This window comes from Eublepharis macularius, chromosome 10 (genome assembly GCF_028583425.1).
Source record: "Eublepharis macularius isolate TG4126 chromosome 10, MPM_Emac_v1.0, whole genome shotgun sequence".
NCBI classification, from domain to species: domain Eukaryota; kingdom Metazoa; phylum Chordata; class Lepidosauria; order Squamata; family Eublepharidae; genus Eublepharis; species Eublepharis macularius.
The window spans coordinates 27,486,951-27,513,861 of NC_072799.1; the positions used below are offsets into that span (position 1 = coordinate 27,486,951).

At 38.3% G+C, this 26,911-nt stretch overlaps 1 protein-coding gene across 6 annotated transcripts in view; it reads right to left on the reverse strand.

Annotated features, from left to right (window-relative positions):
* PPP3CA (protein phosphatase 3 catalytic subunit alpha) overlaps window positions 1–26,911 on the reverse strand; it is a 233,395-nt gene that overhangs the window by 10,498 nt on the left and 195,986 nt on the right. For 3 of the 6 annotated variants that reach the window (XM_054989910.1, XM_054989909.1, XM_054989913.1), the window contains 5 exons: window positions 22,864–22,958; window positions 17,337–17,462; window positions 14,449–14,523; window positions 7,270–7,296; window positions 1,383–1,467 (listed from right to left, as the gene is read on the reverse strand). In XM_054989910.1, the coding sequence (XP_054845885.1) occupies window positions 1,383–1,467; window positions 7,270–7,296; window positions 14,449–14,523; window positions 17,337–17,462; window positions 22,864–22,958 (408 nt within the window). The remainder of the gene's footprint in view (window positions 1–1,382; window positions 1,468–7,269; window positions 7,297–14,448; window positions 14,524–17,336; window positions 17,463–22,863; window positions 22,959–26,911) is intronic. The other 3 variants (XM_054989912.1, XM_054989914.1, XM_054989911.1) reach the window with 2 other exon arrangements.

Genomic DNA, 26,911 nt, shown 5'->3' on the forward strand with positions numbered 1-26,911 from the left:
GTATTTTACTGCTATTTCTTAGGATTAAAACTGCTATGAGAGCTGATTTTGGGGTGAAAAATCAAAGGAAAGTATAATGCAAAAGGAAAATTTTCTTGGTTCTTTTGCAATCAGTCTGGACAAAAAAGTTTCAAAGACATGACAAAATATACTTCTGACTACAGAGTTTTTATATAAGACACTAAAAGTTTATTGTTTCCTGAGTATAAAATCTTATTGTCAAGATACCACCTATCCAAAGTATATGTATTTTAATAAGCTTGACAGATACATGCATTTGGGTCAGAGTGGGTTTGTGGGGCCATGTAAATCACATGAGACTTCACTATCAGGTGACAGCCAGGGCAGTTGAAGTTTCCATTGTGATGCCATCCTTAGAACTTCAGGTTGGATCCCACCAGCATTTCCACTCAAGTCCTTGTCCCACATGGCTTTTGTTCATGTAGATCCCATGCATTGCCAGTGCTGGTGGTCAAAAGGGATCCATCCTCTTTTTTTTCACCAGCAGAAAATCTGATTGGATCCAACCCGTTAGAATTTCGTCTCCTTTTTGACAAAAGCAAGGCTAGACATTGAGAGGTAGATATGGGTCTGGGAATCCAGGTTATAGCTTTGTGTGTGTGGGAGAGGACATGATTTGCAAGGAGGAAGCATGCAAAAGACAGATAGGGAGATGCTTCACTTTGCTCTTGACCACTGCTTTCCCCATAATCAGGTTTAACAGGTGTGGCCTTGTAACATTACTGGGGAAACTGGTGCATGAAAGAAGGGTTATGCTACAGCCTCCATCCTACATGGCTTTTCTCCATACAGGTCTCATGATCTACAGCGTAGATCTCCCTTCACATTTTCACCAGCAGAAAATCTGTTTAGACGTAACCCTATGAACATAGTAGAGGAGGGTTTAAATCATAAGCAAATACTTTCTCTTGGTTTTCCAATAAAATAAAGAAAATATTATTGTACAGCACCAGCTAGTATGCTTTTAAGACATGATATATATTGGTTCTTAACGTTCACTCCTCTAGCTGAACACAAGCAGGGAGAAACCAAGTTGAATAAACTGGATTGTTTTTAGTTACAGCCAGGAAGTGACAGATGACCATTTTGACATTTTTGATTGCATTCACAAGAGCAGCAACACTGACCTGCAACACTATTTCCAGTGTTGCAGTGTTGGCACATACAGTGCCAACATTTAGCTGTTATTTCAACTATAGGTGGTAGGAACTTATGTTCCTAAAATGTGTCTTAATACAAGAAGTGTAAAAAGTCAGAAAGGAACTAACTGTTCTTGACAGCTGTAAGTGTGGGCATTGAGCACATGACTGAAAAATTGAGCACAACAACTGAAAATTTTTGTCATCCTTGTACAGTCATACCTCAGCACAGAGAATACTCGAGCCATTTTGCCTATTGCCCGGATCTTGTTCCTTATCACTTCTTTTCGAGCTGCAGCTGTTGCACCTATGAGAAAAATTTAAACACACAACATGAAAAAGCCACACACACACCTCTTTGATCATCATAATTTTGAATTTTCAATACATTTTCCAATAAATTTTCAATATTTTGACAACATAGCTCCACAAACGAGAATAAAATCTCTACTCCATGGTCACAATTTTACCAGCCATACATTTTTATCTATATACAGAGACAGACACATTTAATGTAATGTATGTATATGTAAAATATAAACTTATATACTGCCTCTGTATTTAAATGCAACCTATTTTTAGTCATCTAAGTGTTTTGCATTTTAAAAAAATGGCCCACAGTTAATGCAAAACCAGACAGCAATTGAACATCTTTTAAACTTTTTAATTAGAAAACTGTACAGTAGTTATGTAGTTAGAATATCATTCATTTAGATAATTAATCTATTTTTCTCCTGGTTTATATAACTTTGATGTAATGACACGATAACATATTTCATTTAGAATGCATATTTCATCCAGCTCTGAGTAAATTGCCTTTTTAAATATCCCTAAAAGTAATACAATCAGCAGTTCCGGTGTCCTCATTAGAAGGAAGGGTGAACACAATGAATTTTAACTGACCTACTAAACAGAGTACATTGCAATTTTATATCTAAGCTATTGATATGAGGAACTGGAGTTAGCTGACATATTATGACACTGACAGATCAAAACTGATAGTGCCTTTCTACACATTACCTTTATCTGCCTGGGAGGCCTCTTGCATCTTACCACATGGGTCCTCTGATCACATGGATCATGACCACAACTGATGCTCCAAGAACATGGAAACATACACTCCATGTACAGTTGAGAACATCCATATGGGAAATTACCTTCGCCATTACAACTCAAGGGTTCGCACATGTAAAACATAATGCCATAAGGATAATATGTACACCAGTTCTTGGTCTGTGATTGCCAAATGTTTAACCAGAAGTATTAATAAAACCAATAATTTTTGTTCTCAGATTTTTGTCTCAGTCCTGAACATCATTTCCTTACTACCCACCCCTCACAACCAAGCTCTGATATTCAGATACTTGAGCTCTCTTACTTTACTTTCATGATACAGCTAATTTGGCCATCAGGCCTTGAACAATGCCACACTAAATACTACAACAAACAAATAATTTTAAAATGACCTAATATTTACTGCACTTAAAATCCTTTAAATTTAATTACATAGGCAAAAAAATTGGCAATACCATTATATGCCATTGGTCAATCATCTGAAGAATCTAACCATTGTGACCCATTATGGGGTCAGCTCACATCAAGGAAACCAACCCTTTCTAGAATATTTCACAGAAATTCCAGCTGTGGAAATAAATATGATTTTAATTTCTCTATCAACTGAAGTTTACAGGGCATGCTGTGAGTGAGACTACCATATTACATGAACTGAGAACCTGATCAAATATAACTAAGAGGGAAACTACACGAGATGCCCTGGTGTGTGTTGGGTTCCGCAAGTTTCCCTGGGTAGTGTAGTTTTACAAAGAACAGCTGCTTGATGCAATTCTCTGCTGGGGAGTCTCTCTCCCTTGCAAAAAGTCTTGGATCAGGTTTTCTTCCAGGGGCTAGGAAGTGAGGGGTGTGGGGGGGGGGAATGTAACAGGAGGCAGGAAATCCAGGGAGGCTTTTTGTGAGAGAGAGCATCCACAATGCGATTCTCTGCCAGGGAGAAGAGTATGTGTGTGTGGGGGAATTCTCTCTCTTGCAAAAAGCTGCCCTGGATTTCCTGCCTCCTGTTATGTTTCCCCCTGCCCCTGAGCTCCTGGAGGAAAACCCAAGCTGAGGCTTTGTGTGTGTGTGTGTGTGTGAGAGAGAGAGAGAGACAGACAAACAGACAGACACACACACATACAGAGTTCCTCCCATCGCTCTTCTCCCAGGGGAGATTCGCATCAAGCGGCTGTTCTTTGTAAGACTACACTGCCCAGGGAACCTTGCGGGACCCAACATATGAAGAACATGTGTCTGGCATCTTGAGTAGTTTGGCTCTAAGACCTTCCTTGTACTTGCAGACTTTGGTTTCAAACAGGTGATAGGGGGTTTCACCACACTGGATGCATGTGGGGCAGGGCGGAGGGATAAAATATGCCGATCACCGAACAACTGCTGGTTTCTAAAAATTTTCAGTAGCATATCTAAACTGTGAAATTAGCAGAAGTTATCTCTGGATGTCAGGAATTTCATGGTAAAATATTAAAATCCCAGTACTTAATGTTCTTCTGTTTTTTAATGTGCTTTGCCTCTTTGACATCTATATCAGAAAGGCATTTTTTAAAAAAACCTTTCAAGACATTAGGTAATGCTTTAGATAATGTTTCTCTCTCTCTTAGAACAAAGGCTATGAATCAATAGCCAACCATTCATAATAGAAGGGATGCTCCAAGTGGTGTTGGCGGGGGCACTGACCTTTTAATAAATAATTTGGAACTATACCCTTAAATACTGGACAAGTTACTCAGCTTTGAAAACAGGTAGAAGTAGAATATATATGATATAAATGAATAAAGTAAAACGCATATTCAAAAGACAAATTTTGGAAAAGCAATTAAAATTGGCTGGCTGTTTGAAATGACATAGACAGGGCTTCCTGACACTCCTGGTACTGAAGCTGTAGCACTTCCAATTGTGTTCAATACACTGTGTCTCCTGGTTCATTTGACAATCCAGTGGTGTCCTATTTATCTGTAACTTTGCAGTTAGGTAATTTGAAGGTTTGATTGTGCTAGTTTGTATAGTTTAAGATTTTAGGGACATCATACAAAACTATGTCCCAATTAAAGGCAGACCAATAATTTTAAGAGAAAGAGGAAGTTTGAAAGATGTCATGGATGAGGAAAGGAGCAGGATTTTTTACTTAAGATTCTAAACTGGCAATTTAAAAAGCACAGATAAGAGAATGCACTTGATATTTAACAAAGCGGGAAAGATGAAAAACTGAGAGGTACAGCTTGGGAGGGGGGAATGACAGAGGAAAGACTGCCTCTGAAAACAAAATGGTGGGGGAATAAAGGAGAGAAAACAAGAACAGGACAAAAACTAGATGTAGGGGAAATACACACTGAGTGAGGAAAGAAGCCTATAATGCAATTAAATCACAGCAAGCAACAAGTATTGCATATAATTTATATTTACATAATTTTGTTTGATTCTAGCCCATTTCTTTCATCTTGTCACTAACTGTATAAGTCACCTGAAGCCTTAAATTAAATTTGTCTCCAAAGCAGGGACACTGTATGTAGAAGATACCTTAGTATACTTTCAAAACTGTCCTTCATTATCAGTGCCACACACAAAAAACTATCATCTGTTAACTTCTTTTCAAGTTCTAAATGACCCAGAGCATTGATCCAGCACAACACTTCCCCCACAAACAAATTGCACTGATCTAGGTTGGCACACATTTGGCATTGCTGGTTGCAGATTATAAACACAACCTACTTTAACATTATTTCCCCTTGCTGTCCTTGCTGCATAGCATGGCACAGTACAAGCCAGGGAGAAGGATGCCAGAACAAGAGCATATGGGCTAAGTCTGTAAAACGAAGTAGGAGGTGGTGCCTTGGCTGTCCTGATGCTATAGTGATGCTTCAGAAAGAAACTGATTCTGCTGCCAATACTTGTAATACGAATCTGTACAGTTTGTGACAAAAGTGGTTAACATGTGGCCTAAATATATGGAACTTTCATATATTTATATAGATCAATCCTACACCATGTGCAGGACTGGGCACTGTGTGCCCAAACACTGACACCATGTTCCAACACTGGCTCAAACATCAATGTGGAATACATTTATTGATTAACAACAACAACAACAGTGCCTTTATACTGCTCTTCTAGACAGATCAGTGGCCCACTCAGAGCAGCGAAAAAAGTCAGTGTTATTATTATCCCCACAATACAGCTGGGGAGCTTGGGCTGAAAAGAGTGGCTTACCCAAGGCCACTTGCTGAGCTCATAACAATAGTGGGAGTTGAACCAGCACTATGCTACAGCAATTCTCTGTAGTCTCTATACTTCTCTTGGCTCAAGGTGGCTTACAAGTAATAATTAGAATATTAAAGATAAAACCAATTAAAACAAAAACCACAAATACCTCCTCTCCCGGTCCCCCCTTCTGCTAAAAGATATCTGACGTTCATACACCAACAAAAAGCTGGCAAACAAACAAGCCTGGTAGCACCTCCTGAAGACACCCAATGAGGGACTTCCCTCACCTTTTCAGAAGCTACAATGGGAAAGGCCCAGGTTATGGTCAATGCCAGTGAGAAGAACAGTTGGCAGCCCTCAGACTGTAGTTGGCACCTGAGAATGTATAGGAGGAGACAGTCCTTCAGATACGTGGGCCCTAGGTTATGAAGGGCTTTACAAGTCAAAACCAGAAGCCTGAATTGAACTTAGAAAACAAACTGGCAATGTTGCTATTTCAAAATGGGTAAGATGTGTTCCCATCACATAGCCCCCAATAATAACAGGGTTGCCACATTCTGGCACAGCTTCTGGGTTGTCTTCAAGGATGGCCCAACATACAGTGCATTACAGTAATCCAACCATGAGGTTACAAAATCATGGATTAGTGTGGCCAGATCAGCTGAGTGTGAAAAAAGAGAAGTTTAACCAGATGCAGATGATAGAAGGCACTCTTGGCCACTGAACCAACCAGTTTTTCAAGTACCAAGGTAGCCTTTGTCCCTGATGTCTAATGTGGACTTACTGCTTAGCTATCTTGAATCCTGATTTACTTGGTCAGGAAAAGAGAGGCCTATAAATATTATAAATAACTAGCATGTCAAGTTACATGCCATCAAGGGCAAGCAGCCTCCTAAGGGCCTTTCGCCCCATAGGATCACCATCCACTGGTTCAATCATGGATCTGGCTGCCTGAAAAACTGTATCTACTATAGTTCAAGGTTTTACCAGTATAGGAAGACCATATGACTAAAGCAGCATTATTACTATAGTTAAAGGGCTAAAATAAGTAGAGAAGGTGCTTAGGTTATATTAAAATTTTACCATTAAAATATGTCAACATATATCTGGACTTTGTGCTCTTTCCTGTTTAACCCATGAATTCAAGACTGTGCATGTATGTTAGGATACATTCTTGTTACTTAAGTGGCTGATCCGCAGCAATAGATTTAAATGCACTCTAGTCTGCTTAAATTCTAGATTTCTGCAATAATATGTGATGTATGATGTTAAGTCTTTGTTGCATGCATTACAGATGCTTGATAATATAATGCCAAATCTGCACTCAAGCTACATAAGATGGCAGCGCATAGTTTTCCAAATCGAATTTAAATTGTGGCATGAGTTAAGGGGTCTAAGGGGCTCCTGAGCAGGGGCCAGTAAACTCTCCCCCAATGTTACCTTCCCAGTGCTTTCTTCTCAGGGAACAAAAGAAAAATCAATGGGAGAAAGTCTAATGAGGTTAAACAGGTTTCAGTTCTCCCATACCTGCACCTTTAAGGCTCTTTAAATCACAACTACCCACCCCCACTTTACCCATAAGTGGGATGGCTTGTTGAAAGATATAGATCAGATGCCACTGTACGTAGTTCGGGCTTCTCCGAGATCAATATAGCATTCTCCCTGACTGTAAGTTAATATTTAACATCAAAATAGGTATGAACTGGTGGGTAGGATCCTGGCAGGATCAAATAACATAAAAAGCAAGGATTAATACTAAGGATAGGAAGGAAAACTTTGAATTTTAGCATTGGAAAAGTCGTAATAGCATATTAAGCCCTTCTTGCCCGTTTAGAAATACCTTTCTTCTGTGCATACATAGGATCTTCTTTTGAAATTCCAAAGAGGGGGAAAGAAACAGATCAGTGAAGATTGGAGAGGTAAAGAAGGAAAAAATCATAAAACACAACAACATCAATGGGAAAGTAATGCTTAAGTAAAGTCTGAAAAATAGAAAAGAAACATATTAGATAGGGAACACTGAAAAGGAATGGAAAGAACTATGAGAAGAAAACACTCTTCAGCTCAAAGCCTTGTTAGTAATGTGCAGAAAACTAAAATGCAGCAAGACAACCACAAGGCTGGTCCACTGCTGACCATGCTGCCCAGGGCATGCAATCACTAGTTTACGGGATCTTTTTAAAGTCACAAGCCTGACATGTCAACCAACAAATGAAGAGTCCAAGGAAATATGGATTTCAGTCATATGTTACTTCTACCCGCTAAGAGGAAGAGGCTGGCTGCACATTTCCACTTGCCTTTAGCCAGTGATAAGCAGCTGATGTGTGGCCATCTTCGTCAGGGAATGTGCCTGCACTCTCTGTTTGACTTGTACTTCCCACAGCTTTACATATTTTTTGTCAGCTTATTAAATGGTGTCCCACGAAGAGAAAAGGTGAGTGCACTGCTGCAAATTCTAATTCTAATAACACTCTGCCTTGAAAAAAAATTATTGTGAGGTATGCATGTATGCATACCTTTTAGGCAAAAATTCTGCCTAAACATAGTTAATATTCTGCTTGGATGAAGAAAACATAAATCTGAATTGAACTATTAAGGAAGTTAAGGCAAAAAAGTGAGGAATGGTTCTCAGGGGAGCTGCACTTCTACGTTTTTCAATTCCACTCCCCCTGATTTACTGCAATGATCGGGCCCAATATTCATTACTATTTTAAATAGTGGCTTAAACAAATTATAGCTACTAAAACCAAATATATGGAAAAAGAATTCAACTAGCAGCTAATGATTTGAATACAAATCAGACGCAGTCCTCTGTGACTGGCCAGCTGCCACTGGTAACATTACACTCAGATCCAACACATGATTCGAAAATTCATTGATCTCAATGCACTTACAGTGTAAATATTAATAAGTACTGTAATCTGAGAGTTGGATGAATTAATAGTAGTATTATTTGCCATGACAATTTAGTGGTTGGTTGGTGCTATGAAAACTGCTGTTTTACTGTGTAATAAGTTGGGTAGGAATAGGCTAGCAATTTACATCCTTCACAATTTTGAAAGAACTGTCAAATCCCAGAAGAGTAGCTGTTACTTACACTGCTGTCCTAAGCAGTTATACCTTCCTAAACCCATTTCATTCGATGGTCTTTGAAGGGTTCAATTCTATTTAGGATGACACATTTTATTAGCAGGGAAAAAATGTGCTGGCATTTTGAGCAATGATTGTGGAATGAAAAAAATGAGACAGTATGTCCATATAATGCACAGATATTGGTAGATTCGTTGTATTGTCACTATCCAACAAGGCTATGTGTCTTAAAAAACTTCAGTACTATAGTTAGTATCTAAAATACCAAAATTTAACCCAATTTTGAGAATCACAGCTGTGATCCACCTAATCAAGATTCTAATCCCTACCACTTACAAAGAGTCTTGAGATCAGGAGAGCATACTTGAAAGACTAACTGGAAGGCAGAAGATCATGATTGTCACATTTTCAAATTCGTAACTTTCAGTATTTTAATAATTACCTGGAAGACAACAAAGGTTTCCCAGTACACTTCATCTATTATCAGTAGCACTGTGTCCCTGCAGCTCAAATTATTTTAATAAACTGCCATCTAATAGAAAAGTGGCTGAAGCCCTATATAAGTGGGTCATCATATATATTCTGGGACTAGATTTTGAAAAAAAAAAACACCAGTCACAACTTATGATAACAGATATAAATATTTGGGCTCACACCCTCTCTCCTCACAAAGGCAGAATGTGTCTGAATTCAGGAAGCCATGATTTCTTATGGTGTCCACATGTGTGTACTTTAAGAAGCTGGGATGTGATACCCATAAACTAGGATTCTAAACCAGGTATAAACTGTAGTTTAGAATCTCAGTTTGCAGGCAAGAAAAATTCTTACATTGCCCATGTTCTGACATTGTAAAAAACTATGGCCAGGTTCAAGATTTTTTAAAACAGGAAGTCTTCAATCTTGGCTCCAAGGAGAGAGGAAAATTTTCATCTTGCTTGCATTATGAACAAATGGCTGTTAGTCTGTGACATCTGAATACGATTTAGAAGACAAACAAAATGTCTACAACTGCACCGACAATTTATATAACTTTTTTCCTTAATACCAGTTTTCACCTCTTCTGAAAATAACAGCATAGGCTTGTATACTAACATAAATAAAAGTTTATTTAAATTTTGGGTATTAGACAGACAGACAGTGCCAGTTTTTGACATGATGAAGCCCTGAATGATATTGGCTTAAGTGGCCACATGCTATAAAAATAATACTTTATTATTATTCTCACACTACGGACTCTGGAAATACAAATATGAAAACCTTATTTTTGCATTTCTAAAAAGCACAGATTATAGCCTTTTTTCATTTAAAGCTTCTCATGTTTCAGGCTCTAAACCAAAGCCCATCTTGCATATCCCTAAATCCATCTCTGTAGACAGCTATCCACAGGGGAGTGGCAATTTGATTAATAATCCATATTTTACTTCCAACGCAAATCAACAAACTGATCAAGTTAGAATACTCACAGCTCATACGCTTAGCCGTTACAATAAACCTGCAGCATTTCCAATATCACTGAATGCATATTTAAAACTGCTACGGTTATATTTCAGCAAAACTATACTAAAGCAACATAAAATTAGCCCAGAAAGGTTTTTGTGTTGTCGATGATAGTGTGAAGACAAATCAAGCCTTACGTTTGTATTAAGCTGTCTGTCTTAGAAGTGCATAATTTTAATTAGAACCTCCTAAGGTCTTTAATTATTTCAGTCCAATGTACCTAAGCCAGGAACACTGATAATTAGAATAGTAAGTCAAGGGGTATGCTGGTTATATAGACTAGTTCAGGTTGCTAGGCAATATTCACAACTTATTTGGCCAATCCACCCTATGCTTAGCACTAACCCACAAAAAACTGTATTATGAAAAATAAGCAAGAATGTAAGCCGAAATGAAGTGAAATATATTATACTACTTGCATGTTTTTTTTTCTTTTCCTTAAAGAAGGTAGATTCATAAGCCAGAGGAAATAACTTCAGGGAAACAGTAGAAAACCTATTTGTAATTGCTAAAAGCCACCAGTTGCTACCCTGCTCACATTAATTAGAAGCAGTCAAAGATCCTTCCAAGTCTATAGCATGTGCAGCATACTACACCACAGAACTGTTAAACTGTATGTTACATTAAATAAACACAGAGAAATAGGAGAAAGTACCAAAACTAGGAATTGATGATCACCTGCAAACCAAATCCTGGTTTCGCATACTAACAAGAGTTTAATTAAACCAAAGCTCAGTCAATGCTATGTCTCAACAGATCCTATCTTTAAAGTAGATAATGGGTGAGGTGACACGGAAAATAAAGAAGAGAAAAAAAGCCAAGTATTTAGGCACAATCCTCACTTAAGTTTTCTTGCCCATTTTCAAAAAGCTGACCACAAAACATTAACTAGCGACAATAATCTAAGTGTAGCTGCCTTTGGTTTCTTTTTATACATAAAGAATAGAATTTCTGAACAGTGGAATCAGGATATGGCAGCAAAATTGTAAAAAAGGGTTAGTTGTATCTAGAGTTTTTTTTCCTGGGAAAAGAGGTGGCGGAACTCTCAAGAGGGAAATGAGGAAGAAACACACGGGATTCTTTGAAATCATATTATTTTCAAGCACTATTGCCGAGTATTTTCAAGAGGTGCCAGAACTCCGTTCCCCCACATTTCCCCTGAAAAAAAAAAGCCCTGGTTGTATATAACGTAAGACAATGCAGCTATTAACTGCTCCCTGTTCTCTATGCCATTCAGCACTTCTGGATTGTGCAGGAATACAGTAAGTTTGATAGGACTTCCTCTCTAGTTAGCATCCACAAGATTTCAACATTAGGCACTGAACACTGTAACCTTCAAAGCAAGCAGGTTTGGAACAGTCACTGAGGTCACAGAATTCCCTCCCTGCAAGCCACTTGTCTTGCACCTACTTTTTACTGATAACTTATTTCCCAGCTTATTTTCCCAGTCTTCATGTCTAACGCTGATTGCTGGCTCCATCATAAGTCATCTTTTACTGTTGCTGGACAGTTGATCCAGTGCTGTTTATAGTTTCTATGTATTTTATTCTGTGTATTCTATGTATTTTATTCTGAATTGTAACCTGTACCTCAATAACCTTTTGGTTGCAAGTTTCAGACCCTAAAATGCTTTAAATAAAAATAAAGTTATTCCAGAGGAATGTATGAAAAGCTTCTCTATGAAAACGGGAATTGGGATCCTAACAAAGACACTTTAGAAATTTTTTAATAAGTTTACAAAGCACAAAATGAAATATGTCTTGGTTTTCAAAAACAGGGTAAAAGATAGCCTGAGTATAGCAATTAGGGGAAAAGAAGGTTTTAAAGAAGTGATATGAAAATTATTCCATTAACGTATGAGTATTGATTTGAAACAAGTTACTTCTATTAAGGCAAATTTTAGAAGTATTTGACACATTGAAATGTCCATAGAAATGGATACATAATACATCATCATAATGAGCTAAAATGACCAGCAGCAAATGAAACATATGTATTCCCAGCCCACTATATGTATATGATAATGCTATCTTACAGGGGTTTGCTTTAGTTACTGAATTATTGTAAGTGCTGCTCCATGTTTGAAACTCTTTTCTGCAATGAGCTCCATAGACTGGGTTCTACAAAATGCAGACACCAACCACAGTGGGCAGGCAGAGGGATCAGGCAAGGGAAGTGGTATCTCAAACAAAAGGCGTCTCAAGGTCAACTCAGCTTTACCTTTACTTTTTCTTACATCTTGTCTAGTCTGAGTGTTTTAGTGAATGATTTTTGTTCAAAAATTGTAAAAAATTATTAGTAGACAGACACACATAGGGCTTCTAAAAGAGTTTTATATATTTTGCTCCACTTCCGAAACTTTTCATTAATAAAAACGCAGAAAATTATTCAAGACACAAAGCCTGGAGTTGGACTCTTGAATCAGCTGAGCTACTCTTTAAAATAACAGAGTCCAATATAACCCATTTTTTTAACATTAGAACAGTACAGCTTTCAATAATGACCAAGTCATTTTAAAAGACTTCTGAAGTTCTAGGCAATAACCTAATCAAACCCATCCAGTTAATGCAATATATGCATGTTGAGAAGAACTATATCAAACATGGCATGCTAAAAAAAAAATCACTTATCTTCTCTTCCTCAGAAGAGCAATGAACAAGTGTCAGTTTATAGATTCAACTCTATCCCCTCTCAACCCAAGTCTCCACAAAGTCACTCAACCAGGGAATAGGAGCATGTGTTCCTCACTACACAGATCCCTGGTCAGTGATCCAAAGAGATTTAAGAAACAGCAGGGATTTCTTGCGCTGTTTAGAAGGTATTCTGGCTATGACTTATCTTCTCAATCTTCCAGTACAACAGAGATGATGTTACCTCCCTTTCAAGCCCTTAGCAAGCTTGGAGAATTGGAGATTGCTGATGATGATAAAGAATGTCTAGCTTGTAAGCCAGCCCAATATTTGTTGACTCACTTCTAAATAAGCCTGAAAAATAGTTGAAATTTATTATTCTATTTGCTTTGTGTATTCAAGATCTCTGGATTTATTAGGGGTTAAAGGTATATTCTCTCTCAGAGAAGAACCTCAAGCACAAGTTTAATTAACTGCTACTTCATAACTGTCGTGAGAAAACAACAACAACTCTGTACCAAATATCCAGAGAACATCTTTTTGTAATTGGAGAAGAATAAACATGAGTCTAAAAGCTGGAGGCGGGGTGGGTGGAATAGCATGAGAATAACTGGGTGGGGAAGGATTAAGCACCACTTGTGTCCTTCAAACTGTACCTTCCTGAAGGGGTTTTTACAAACCTGTATGTGCAGGTATCACCTAGTTTCATCCTTAGACACAAATTAAAATCAAAATGTCTCAACATTTTAAATATATTTATTCTGTAGCTCTAAGGAGCACCAGCCTTTAGATTTGGCAAGTGAAAAGTTTTGCTGATTTCAACCCCAGTGAAGAGAGAATGCAAGACTGTCTTGCTGGATCAGACTCACCGTCTGCCTGCTCCTAATACTTTGGTCTCCTAAAACAGCCAGCCTGATGTTCCTTGGAAGCTCACAAGCGGGGCATGATAGAGATGTCTATTCTTATCTACAGAGTGCTTCTCAAAACAGAGGCCCCATTTTTACCTGTCACAACTAATAGCCACTGATAACCCCAGCTGGCACAAATGCATAGAATAGTTAAAACAAGCTAAGTTAGTGGCCATCTTCACATGTTGCAATGATTTATTTCCATATGTTGGAAGGCTGCTTTTGGACTGTCAGAAAGGAATTTTGCCTCCAAGTCAGATTAAATAAAGCTTGTGACAATTTTCAGTTTTAAGCAGAGTGACTTGGGTCACGCTGCTTGCTAAAGGAATGCTAATGTGTGGATGAACCTGCATTACTGCATAGGGCTAGACCACTGTTCTCTTCCGTTTCTGGAAGGAAGTCCTTTCCACAGTAACTGAACATTCTTGCTTAACTTGAGTTTTAAGCTGTTTATGTTAAACAGAGAATCAGAGCCACACCAGATATTTGTTTGACCCAAGTCCCCTTAACATTATATTCATATAAATGATCAGCAGCATCACTTTTACACAGCCTGGCCTTCCATACACAACTATTTTGAAACACATGGAGAAGATTTAATATGAGGAACAAATTATGTGACAAGCTGTTTTGCCATTTTGGTCTGAAGAGGAGCAAAAGAGCAGACTTTTTTTTTCATTCTCTCTTTACACACCATGCATAAGCATGCATAATCAAAGCCTAGTAAGAGAACTGGTTCTGGCAGCTTCGAAGAACTTAACTATGCTCCAGAGAGCTTCTCTCAGATCCCACCCTCCACCCCAGATTTGCTTTAAGATTAATAAAGAGATTATGTTTGCAGGCACAAATGTTAATCAAAGCAAACCTCTTCAACAGAAAGCACATGATTCTTACCATCAAAACCATCTTCCTCCGTTCCAAGTTCATCGTCTGAGCAAATGTTTAGCACGTTGACCAGCATTTCTGTCACTAGAAGGAAAATCAAATGGCAGAGATGAGAGCTGGATAAACTCCAAGGGGTCCCGTGTGGGGACTGCAGGGTTCAAAAATGGCCACAGCATAAAAAAGCACACAGAATATCTACAGCAAAGATGCTTACTATAATACATAAGGATATGGAGAGAGTGAAAGTCAGGTTCTTGTGCGGTAATAAGGGATGACTGATGCTGTTTACTGTCAAATGGTAAATTAAAACTCTTGTTTTTAAATACATTAATCCTTCTGATTCAGTATCTTTATATAAAAGTAAAATTCTTATCAGAAGCTCATTATTCAGTGTAGTACACTACATCCCATAGTTCCAGGGAAACCAGTCAGGGTAAACGCCGGACCCAACAGAAGTAATCCAGGCCAACCAAAAGTAATTTGGCCTGAACAGGAAGGATCTCAGTTAGGGGGCCTTATATAAAGGATGTACCAAAGGCCTTTTGAGGGAGTCAGGAGAGCTGAAGCCATTTCCTTGCTGCTGGGAGAGGGAAAGGTCCAGCAAGTTCTTCTTCCCAAAGGCAGTAGGAGTAGAGGAATAGGACAAGAAGAAGATTCGGGAGGTTGCCATCCTAGCATATGATCTGGGGGACTGTTGTCCTCAGATTGCTTAAAGGTATTCCCCTGTGTAAGCACCGAGTCATTACTGACCCATAAGGGGGGAGGAGGGATGTTGCAAAATGACGTTTTCTTGGCAGACTTTTTGTTATGGGGTGGTTTGCCATTGCCTTCCCCAGTCATCTACACTTTACCCCCAGGAAACTGGGTACTCATTTTACCGACCTCGGAAGGACAGAAGGCTGAGTCAACCTTGAAATGGCTACCTGAACCCGGCTTCTGCCAGAATTGAACTCAGGTCGTGAGCAGAGCTTGGGCTGCAGTACTGTAGCTTACCACTCTGTGCCACAGGGCTCTTTTGCTTAAAGGACCAGAGCAAAAAGGGCACAAACTAGTTAGCATGAACTCTGCTTTAGGGGCAGGGCTTGAGTATCTGGCTGGCTTAGAATTTATGGCTGGTGCTGTGCTATCTGAAGCCATCTAAGTCTCTAGGCAGCGACATGCAGCTTAAGCTGAATGCTACTCTTCAGGCTCCCACTGAAGTCTTGCCACTGACTCCTTTTCTCTCAAGGCTGCGATCATGGGAAAGTGGTAGAGCACCAGCTTTTTCTTCAGAAGTTTTACTCTCTGGCATCTCTGGTTAAAAAGGGTTTCAAGTAGCCAGCACTGACAACGACCCTTCCCTGCTAATACCTTGAAGAGTAGACTATATTGAGCTAGACAGACCAGTGATCAGGCTCAGTATAAGGCAACTTCATATTCAGTTAGGTAATGCAAATTGCAAAAAGATAGTTTAGCTCAGTAATGTCTAAACTGGGAAAGAAGGCATTTCTAAAATGTCTTTATTTCCCTGTAAAATAACCTAAACCTAACACTTGCTAATACAAGTTGACAGCATCTTTTTAAGGCCAATACTCTACTTTTGATTTTTGCTGAAAAAACAGTATGTTTGGTTTCTTTATTGAACTCAGAGGTCAGCCTAAGGCAATTTCCAAACTATTCTTATGTCTAATTGAGCTGTAGGGTATTCTGAGCACACTGGTGGCGGGGGAGGGGGTGCTCCCAAAGACAAAGGACAGTGGGTCTGACATTTTAGGACAGTTTCATATATCACACAGTGAAAGCCAATGCTTGCTACCTTGTATATATTATACTGGAAGCCACAGATGATCTGGCTCAAGGCTAAGCATACTGGTATAAGTGTTTTCAAGTATGTGTTTCTTACATTCATACATTATATTTTCATGTATACAATTAAAATAGATGTACACACTTTAAAAGACATAGCACATGAAACAGACCCTAGAAATCATAGTTGTGCAATACTAAGCTATAATTGGTAGAAAGATGAGTAAAAACTAAACAATGTCTAGAAACAGAAGGCGCTTCTAAAGCTGCTACTGTTTCAAAGTTTAGGGAAAAGGCTACAATTGATTATTTTCCAAATAAAATAGCCAGAGAAGTTGATGAAGGAACAACAAAGAGTGTAATGTTTTCTCTAGTTGAAACATGTTGAAATATTTCAATAAGGATTAATGTTAAATTCACTATGCCAGTAAGAAATTTGACACAAAAAAACCCAGCACTAAGTTCTACAAAACCATTATTTTATTGCATTCCTTGCAAAGTGGCAAGGATATGAGTAAGGGGGTAGGGAGGATGCACAATATGCAGAAATAAGATCTGCGACCAGGATTACGATTGTCTGCAGGACTTGATTGTTAGGAAAGTTTAAAATCTGTTGCTCCTTGTGTGAAAGAATTATAATAGTGTATATTGAGGATTCCCAGTTCTTACCATAATCTTCTGCCTTGCCATTTACTTTAAAGTAAAGTTAACTGTGCTATGATGTTTTTATGCACAGATTTCATATTACCATGTCCCAAAAAAGGTCTGCTATCAAAGGCCCTGTTTTTGGAAGCGCTGGCATAAGGGACTGCTATTAAAAAGGCCTTAAAAAAATATGGTGTAATTGGTTTTCATTCATCCAACTTCCCATAAATTATACGGTTCTATCATAAAAGCGTTCTTTAAATTACTGTTACCAAGAGAAGGTCAGAAACAAAAGTAGAGAATATACAGATAGGACTGTATTCTTTACCAATAATAAATATTATATTCAGGTAAAACTTATGAAACACTTCCAGTGAGCCAGGAGATCTGTGGTGCCCAGACATTAAGCATCTTTCAATGCTGGTGCCTTCCCTCATTGTCCACAACGAAGAAATTATCCGACATACCTTTCTCACCAACAAATGGCAAAGACCAGGTAAAAACATCCATGAAATTTGGAAGCCAGTATGGATGAGGAGAGCAGTTAAATTGTCTGATATTCATAACGTTGTTCTCATATTTCAATACTGCAGCTACAAAAGAAAGAGAAATGAAAGCTTTAGCATTCATTTGGGGCAGGACCCTTCATTCTGGCTGGTGTATCGGCAACAAAACTCATGACTGACAGGCAGACAAACCTCAGAAGATGTTTTAGAAATGGAAATGCTCACAGCCCGTTCCTCCGGCATCTTGAGCTAGCTGTATACAAAGGATGATGGGGACAAAACTACTGAACTTTGTAAAATGCCTATGGAGGGAGGGTGTGGGTCCACACTACAGCTCACTACAGCCTCTTCTCTCTCCAAGACCTTGACACGCGTTTCTTAGAGAAAAATACCCAGGGGCAGCACTGATCATTCTTCCCTTGGCCTGACTCACTGAGTCCATGTAAAAAAACTGGTGGTCGTCAAGCCCCCAGTCTGTGTAGGAAGCTTTCAAAGGTTGGAAGATCCTAAATGCTGTGCCAGCTCAGCATAATTTGGTTTCCTTAAACATTTTAATAAATAAAATAAATACATACTTCCCTTTACATGAACATACACTTTTGTTTCTGTATCTTAGGATCTCAGAAATACACTAAATATGTTTCCGGATAAATAAAATAAACCAAAGTCCAAACCCATCCCAGCTATGCTAGTAAAGTTGCTATTTTTTACCAAACAGTGGCATGAGGGAAGTGTCTGGCCAGCAGTGTGACTACTTCAAACCAAATAAAACAGAAAATATAGAAATCTGAAGCTAAACTGGTCTCTTGTTAGAAAGGTGTGAAAGATTATAAACTCAAAAGTCAAAGCCCCACGATTTCTGCCGTTAGGGTCACATTTCGCATAAACCCAGAACTACTTATCCCGATTCTGTGGAAATAACAGCAGAACTTCATCAACATAACTTATATTTAAACAGGATGTAGGATTTTTTTCTATCTGTGCACATATCTTATTGTAGTGGGGTAACAGGGGGGCTACCTGATGTGCCACATGCCTGCATGATAATTTGAACCTGGATCTTCCCAACCCTTGTCCAACAACATCATGATGCTATGCTTCCCCTTTGATGTGAATGTGCCATATCTCTGCAGCAAAACACATATTTTGCAGATAAAATGTTTGGTCCAGACTAGAGATGGGCACGAACCAAAATTCATGATGAACCAGGCTTATTCGTGGTTCGTGAACCAGTGGTTCGTCAGATCCCATTTCTGACAAACTGCCACGAACTTTAGGCTGGTTCGTTTTCCAGTTCATCACTGCAGACAGCCTAGCGCCGATCAATCAGTATCCTAGACAACAGGGGATGGACTTCCTGCAGACCTTCTGCTGACCCGGAAGTGACCTTCTGCTGACCTGGAAGTGGTGATTTGCTGGCACGGAAGTGACATCTTCACAAACCAAAATGAACCGATTTGAGAACTGGGGCAGGTTCATGAAACGTGATGAACCACGAACTGCATGGTTTGCTTTTTTTCTGGTTCATGCCCATCTCTAGTACAGACCCTAGAATTCTCATTTAAGGATCAATGGTAAAAAGTCTGAAAAGACCATCAGATCTGCAGATAGCTGAGTTTGAAATCTGTTGTCAATCAAAACAGATAGCAGAAGAGTGGATGAATCATTAGCCTAAAACAGATGTAAAAGTACATCCTATAATTTCTTTGCAAAAGGTTACAGAAGGGTAGCAGGAAATTTCATAAATGTCACCTATGCTATTTCATCGCAAAATCATTAGCTAAAACTATTAAAAGCGTAACCGGGCAACTATAAGGCCACATATCATACATAAACTCAGTCTACTAATCAGTTTAACAACAGTTAATGGCCCCTTCCTACAGGAAACCCCCCACAATTTCACCAGATACACATTTAGTTGCAATGGTAAAAGTGTTGCTAAACTTCTGTGTGGCTAAGTATTTGTTGAAGTACTACCTTTTCATTATACCTTTATGATTACTTGCCTTTATTCAAGGAAGACAGAAATAGTCATGGCACAGTAAGAAGAAGCACAGTGTGAACTACCAAGATTTCTGCTGCGTTTATTTAGAGGATGTTCCACAGGTGAGAGGTGAAATGAGAAGAACCGAACATATGCTTTTTATTTAAAGTCGACCCTGCCTTTAAAATGATGATATTTTAGGACGCAGGAATGTTGTTTTCTTGAAATGGCAAAAAGGGCCCATGATTCTAAACCAGCAGTAACGTTGCCAGTAATTTCAGTAAATGGCCTTGGTATTTCCTCACAACCATTTATGATGACTTTTCTTTCATATTTAGAGCTTGAAAAAAGCCAGTATGTTGCCGTTATTGAAAGTACAAGCCCGTGATTAAAGACATCCAGGATGAAGTCCCCATCCAGTTATGAAGCTCGTTGGGTGACCATGGGTCAGTCATTGTAACTCAGCCTAAGCTACCTCACAAGGACGTGGGTGGGTGGTGAACAACCATATATAAGCTAGTCTCAGTTCTTGGAGGAATAGCAAAATAAAAATGGCAAAAATGCAATTCAATGTATGTTGATTAATAAAACCAATTGTCACCAAGGGAAATGCCAAAATGTTTTTTTTAAAAAAGGTATTTTAATTAGATATTTATACATGGAGGCCCTAAAATCCACTAACTGGTAAAGTTGAGAGGGTTCTCTCATCATGGCTCAAAACATTAAAATCTATTACTTATAATTTATGGAAGCTAATGGGAACCTTTTGAAAAGCAGCCCTAGGAAAAAGTCTGTAAAAATCCCTCTGAAATAACAGTTGGCTAAAAAATATGAATGTTTTTAGGATTTAAAACTATGAAGTGATGAAATAAATAATTCATTCAGAGACATCTAAAAGCTGCTCCAACTTATAGCATGTTAATAATTCATACCTCTGATACGACACTCAAATACAAGCAACTTTGAAACAACCAATTTTAAAATGTTTTCCACAAAACTCCCTTTATTTTAAAGGCTAGGAAAAGAGCTACCTTGGTTTTTATTGGAAAAGCAGATGAGAAAAATGTTTTATAACTCATCAATGTGAAAAGAACAAACTACAAAAATTTTAAGCCACTGATGGGAAGAATAAAGCTTGGCCCACGTATTCTTGGAATGTTCTTGTGCCATTAAAGCTCATATTTAAATCCTGCCATTTTCAAATACTGTATGAAAGATAATTAGGCTTCCCACTAAACCTTCTGGGGTGGGGGGGAAGGTATTAGTCCATAGATTAATAATTACTAATTTAAAATGCAATGTTGTGATCCAATTGCTTCTAGTACTGTAGCAGGAACAAAACCTGTAGCTAAGTAGAAACTGTACTGACCAGTATACATCCTGTCTATGTTAATTTTACTTATCCACAATTGTAGACTAACAGAACAATCCTAAGCAGGTGGACTGTGTAATAACCAGTCCATTGACTTTAATGGTCTTAAAAGGGGTTAACTCTGTTGAAGATTGAGCAGAAAGGTTTCTGATAGGTGCTGTGGGTTAACTGATTGTATATTCCGTTTGTTGCTTTGGAAACCCATCACTGGAAGCATGTCAGTGGAAAAGCCGTATGTTTCTTCTGGGTCTCTGTCATGACATCAGCTGTACAAACTGTACAACTTACAGTGGCTCCATAATAACTTCCACTGGCAGATGGCAGTACCGTATTGTCTACACAATTCTGGCTGCAATCCTAGGAATACTTTCTATGAGTAAGTTCCATTGAATGAAATGGGACTTCTGAGTTGACCTACGATTGCCTCCTCAATCTCCCTTTGTGGGTGCATACATTCTGAACAACTGAAAACAAAGTTGAAAACTGCGAGCCTTTGTAGATCTGAATGTGGTCTGCAGTTGCATGTTTATCGTTTGACAAACACAACATCAAGTATTAATCTACCAATCTTTAGCATTTTTATCCCATATTTCCTTCAAGGAGCTCAGGGTGGTGTATGCAGTTCTTTTCTCATCTATCTCACAATCACCCTGTGAGGTACGTTAGCCTGAAGGACCTAACTGGTCACCTAATGGGTATCTTGGATTTGATCCTGGGTTTCCCCAATCCTAGACTAATGCTCTAACCACTATACACTAGCTCTTGTATGTGTGAAAGAATCACAGATTTAAAACAAGACCTCCACGTCAATCACATCCCCACCACTGCAAAGTTTTTCAGTAGAATCTATCCACACATTCATCTGAGAGTCATGATAAAAAAAATGTGCATACAATAATAAACTAGCTGCAAGAAAATGTCAGTGGTCTTTGTTTATGAACATTCTTTAGCCTATAGATTCCTAAGAGACAAACGGGAAGCACATTTCAGCCACAAGCTCAAGTTTTATATGTCTGCATTAGTAGTTCATGAACATTTTCATGCAGATGGGAAGAGGCCCAAATGCAGTGACTTTGCCAAAGAATCCATGGCTGAGCAGAGATTAAACTCCAATCCAAGCACAGTTCTGAATCCACATTTCCTTCCTTATCAAAACATAATTATCTAACATAATTTGCAGAAACTTTGTTTAAACGAATTGATGAATTACAATTTGAGCTATTCAAGATACCAGAAGTGGCAGTTCTCAGAAAGCTTAACACATACTTTCTTATTAATCTTTTTAATTCCATTTACCAATTTGTATAGCCATTAAACTGGATAATAGTTAGTTTGGGAAGATGAACATCATAGCTGAACAGTTACTCTAATTAATGGAGGATTTGGCTCTGGATCTCTGTTCCTCAGCCTTCTCAAGATCATAAGAACAGCATATGTACAATACACATACAGATGATGTTAGTACAATATATAATGATTATCTAAAAATGGTGAATGTTGACATCCACATGTAAACATTGGAAATTCCCGAAGAACCTTGTATTCACTGATGTTATGCCCCTTGCTTGATAGGCAAACACAAGCAATTTTGACATTCTCAATGACAGACAACTTTTACAGTGGAATCATTTTGGGATATTCATACATTTCATCCAGTATTCTCTAAATTTCAGACAATCATAGTAACATGTAAAAGTACTGCAAATTCTATAGTCACATGCTCAGATGAAGAATCGGATGAATGACACCAAACTGAAGCTAAAAAATGTTTTACATAGACACTGTGAGGTGTTGACTGAGTCTGAGATCAATAAAAATTCTCATAAATGCTGAGCTGCACTTAGAAATGGCTAGTTCCCTTTGGTAAATCAGTTAAGAATAATCAGTTAAGAATACATACAACACACACATGCCTAACCAAGAGAAACATTAGATGCAGTCATAACAACAGCGAACTCAGTGTTGTCAACTAAAATTGGTTGATCCAAACACAGTATAAATTATTCAATCTAGATGGTGTGATAATAGTCAGCCATGAGTTAAGAGATTAAAAAGCCAATGTTGGTAAAACAATGCAAAAAGAGAAAAGTGAGTTAAAGTGAATTTGTTTGTAGTGGGGGAAGTGCTCTTACCTTTGTTATTGTATACATCTAGATAGTTTGGTGCTGAAAAAATTGTAATTAACGAAGGGAAGCCTGTTGTCTGGCTTTTCCTGTACATACGGTACCTATGACAAATTGCATAAGTAATATTATTAGTATCATTAATTTCTCACATGGTAGTATTAATTTAGACCTTGTTATGGATATGCTACAGGATACCTGGTTAAGTTGTAGATAAAGGAACAATCCAGTACACAGTTGTGATGTTATATGGATTTTGCAGAGGCTTGCATGTGTGTAACTATATGCTCAATTATAGTCAAAGGATACAATTCACCAAGTAGTAAGGCTTCACAATTATTATGCCAATGATGTTTGAGTGGAATGCACGTTAGATACATCACAGACTTAAAGCAGGCCCAAAGCAGGTTACGGTTAATGGACAGAAGTGCAAATAATAGTCTTAATTTGGATATTGGATAGAAAATGCTCCAGCAATCCAATTGTGAAGGACTGCGTTTTTTAAAAGCCTGGATGTGTTGTACAAACAGTTGAAGGACTGTTAAGGGTTAATCCCTCACAGACATAGAAAGCTTTGAGTGACAGGCTACTCTAAGGAATTTGATTAGGTAGCATGAGCTGCAAAGAAGGTCAGTTTTTAGCTCTAGCTGAGAGGAATTAAGTGTGAACAGTTGAGAGATGGAGTCCTAATGGAAAGCAGTAGAAAAGAGCAAGAGTCCAGTAGGATCTATAAGACTAACAACATTTGTAGTAGGATATGAGCTTTCGTGAGTCACAGATCACTTCTTCAGTGTCTCATGAAAGCACATACCCTACCACAAATTTTGTTAGACTTATAGGTGCCACTGCACTCTTGCTCTTTTCTACTGCTACAAGTGAACTAACACGGCTACCTATATTGATCTAACATAACACAGTTTAACACCAACTGGGAAAAAGTTGGCAAGGAAGTTTGGGAAGTAGGTGCAGACTCCCATTCGGGGCCAAAGAAAGGGGATAGTTCTAAGGAGAAGAGACTTTCCCTACCCAGTCAAATGGGGAGGTAGCTCTGGAGAGTGAAGAGATCCCTGGTTGGGTGTGGTTGGAAACTACCTTTTGGAGACCTTAAGAGTCAGTAAAAAACTGGAAAGCACTGGTGTTTGAGGAGAAGGGGTTTGGGGTACTAGAAAGTGGATACCAGCATCTTAACCCCAAAAGAGACACAAGAATACTAAAAGAAAATGTATTAGAGTGTTTGGGGAAAACATGGGAACAAAAGCCTCTAAACATAAGAATTTAAGTATCTGTGAAGAGCATAAGAACTAAAGTCTGTGCATGTGCTGATTTTACCTCAGAGATTTCTATGTTGAATTACCTCAGAAATTTTCAACCCTTGATTTTACCTGACCTTTCCCCTCTAAAATAAATAAAATAGTTACTTTTGAATTTTAAAAATGCCTCTGGGACCATTTCTGCTATTTAAGGACAAGGAAGAGGGAAAGAAGGAGGGAACTCATACCAATGTATGAGGATGAAAGAATGCGCATGTGCAGCTGTGCGTTTTGCAGCTATTGATACCATAGACTACTCTTCCTGCAAAATTTTATAAACAACTTGTGTTTCATTGAGGGGTGGAAAAGAAGTTAAGTATCCCTAAAATTATCCATTAAAAGGAATAACTGTGTTTCTTGAACTGTACAAGACAGTACAGAATACAAAACAATTCAAATTTTCTCACTCTTGAGTGGAAATGCTTACAAAAAGGATGTCAGTTCTAGAGCAGTCTGGAGAGCAATTGGATAAATGCCTACTAAAATGTTCTATGTATGGTTGTGATGAGAATAGGTTACAGTCACAGCTGGTAGATATTTAGTCAATCAGCAGCAAAAATAAAAAGGCCCAGAATATTGGAAGCAAAAAAAGGGGCAGGAGGAGACACACTGGAATTCTCCCACACTGAAAAACCCTAGAGTAATAATGAAATAATAATAATGAAACACATCATTTTAATTTCCTTTCTAATACAAAGTCTCTCAAAATCTTTCCAGTAAAGTGAAAAAGAACCACATCTAGAGTAACCACAAACTGGTATTTTGTATAGATATTTCGCTTATAGAAAACCACCAGTGGAAAAAAAACTTGAGCTGAAGTTGTTGAATAACCTCACTAAGGATACTGGATTTGTTTTACAAAGCTTTTGAATTCATTGGAAAAGACACCTGCAGCCATATTTAGAACAAATGCTGGCAGCAGTTTAGACAACTGTATGATCAGTTGTGAGTCTCTGGAAAGTTAAAAAACACACACACACAACAAAGCAACAGCCTGCTTCATCATACTGTAAACAACTCTGAAATTCACCAAAGTTTCAAAGGAAGTTTCCAATGCAACAGTAGTGGTTGGAGGGTGGCAGAACTGTTCAGAGAGGGGGGGGGAGAGGAAGAGTCATACTATACAAGTGAAAATCCCACAGATCCCAAAACGGGACGTTTGGGCCTAATGCACCAAGTATCTTTTTATTTTGCAACTCTGTACCAATATTATTTTGCCCAGGGTACCTTTGGAGTAGCTGCAATTTGTTGTATCTTTCCCCCATCCTTTTACCAGGGAGTTTTCCACGTATATTGCTCCGAATTTCTTGAGGATCATACTATTCAAGAATACATAAACTTAATTCTTAATGAGGTAGCAAACCTGAGGATGGGCTGTACCACTTCACATTGAAGGTAAGGGTATATATGATTGAACATTGCTCAATACATCATAGAAACCTAGTATATTAGGGAAAATCTTAAAAGTCACACAAAAACCAACATTTCCTTGAGATATTTTTCTGTATGGCAGAATGTTCAATCATGTTCAAACTGCTAGAGCACCACTCTGGGGTGTGTAACATAAAACAACTGCAAGGGATGAAATTATAAAAGGGTGCATCAATTTCTCTACAAATATAAATGAACGAGAAACCCCTCTTTTAAAAGAAAAAAGGGAGTAAGAGGCTTTATGATTTGTTATTTATCCAAATAAGTGAATTTCAGAAAAAGAAATTCCTCTCTCCATAACAACACTACATGAAAGTTGTCTACATGAATGAGAACTAACAGAGGAGGAGGAGTCCTATGAGAATACTCTAACAAAAACTGGAAATCTGGCAAACATACTAAATGTGTGGCATAATGAGCCGTTGTATAATGAAAACATGGTGATATGGTTTTAAATTATTTACTGAATCTGGAAGATCTAAATAATTTATGGTTCTCATTTTTTGTGAACCCAAAGAAACTTTGTATTTTCCCCATCTGTCTACACACAAACACTTAAACCAACAAAAATTAATTGGCAGTATAGCTGTTAGCCTGAGTAAATCTGAGAGCACAGAGTGTGTTTCAGTACGTAGAAAAGGTATTCCTGTTCCAAGCAATTGTTGCATTTCTCCAAAGAGCCCTGCATATCAGGATCAGATAAACCTACTCTTCTTGCACACAAGTATGAAAACTACTCAAAAGCATCATACAATTTGCGCACAAGCTTAGTAAAATTATTGAGTGACAGGACTGAGTGCTAGAATAGGGGGAGTGTATCCAAACATATGCGTAATATGTTTTGTTCGCTAGGTAGACACTTAAGATCACTAGGGAAGAGATGGCTGGGGTAGGCCAACTCTCATTTTAGGAACGTGCTTTGTCACCATAGTATATTTCAGGATGCATCAGTGTATATGTAAGGAGTGCTGATACTTTCATAGAGGCTTGTCTGGCCTCTATCTCAGCTCCTGTCATGGTTTGAAGAAAGTTTGCAAACTACAGTGCGCAAAGTGTTGGTTGGGTCATTGCTCTGCCTATGGAGGCTGCCTGGCTACCGTAATGGGTTCTAGAGTTGGTGGAAAATGAAACCACTCTAGGGGTTCCCTAAGCATCCTCTCTTCCTCACTTCTCTGTCCACAGCCTTGTCTTCATACACATTCCTGCCACTTTCTGTGCCTCACAACTTTTAAAAAGGTTCCTAAAACAAAAGCAAAGACAGATGATGGGACAAGAACAATCGTTAACAATTATTAAATGAATAAAAAAAACTTTCA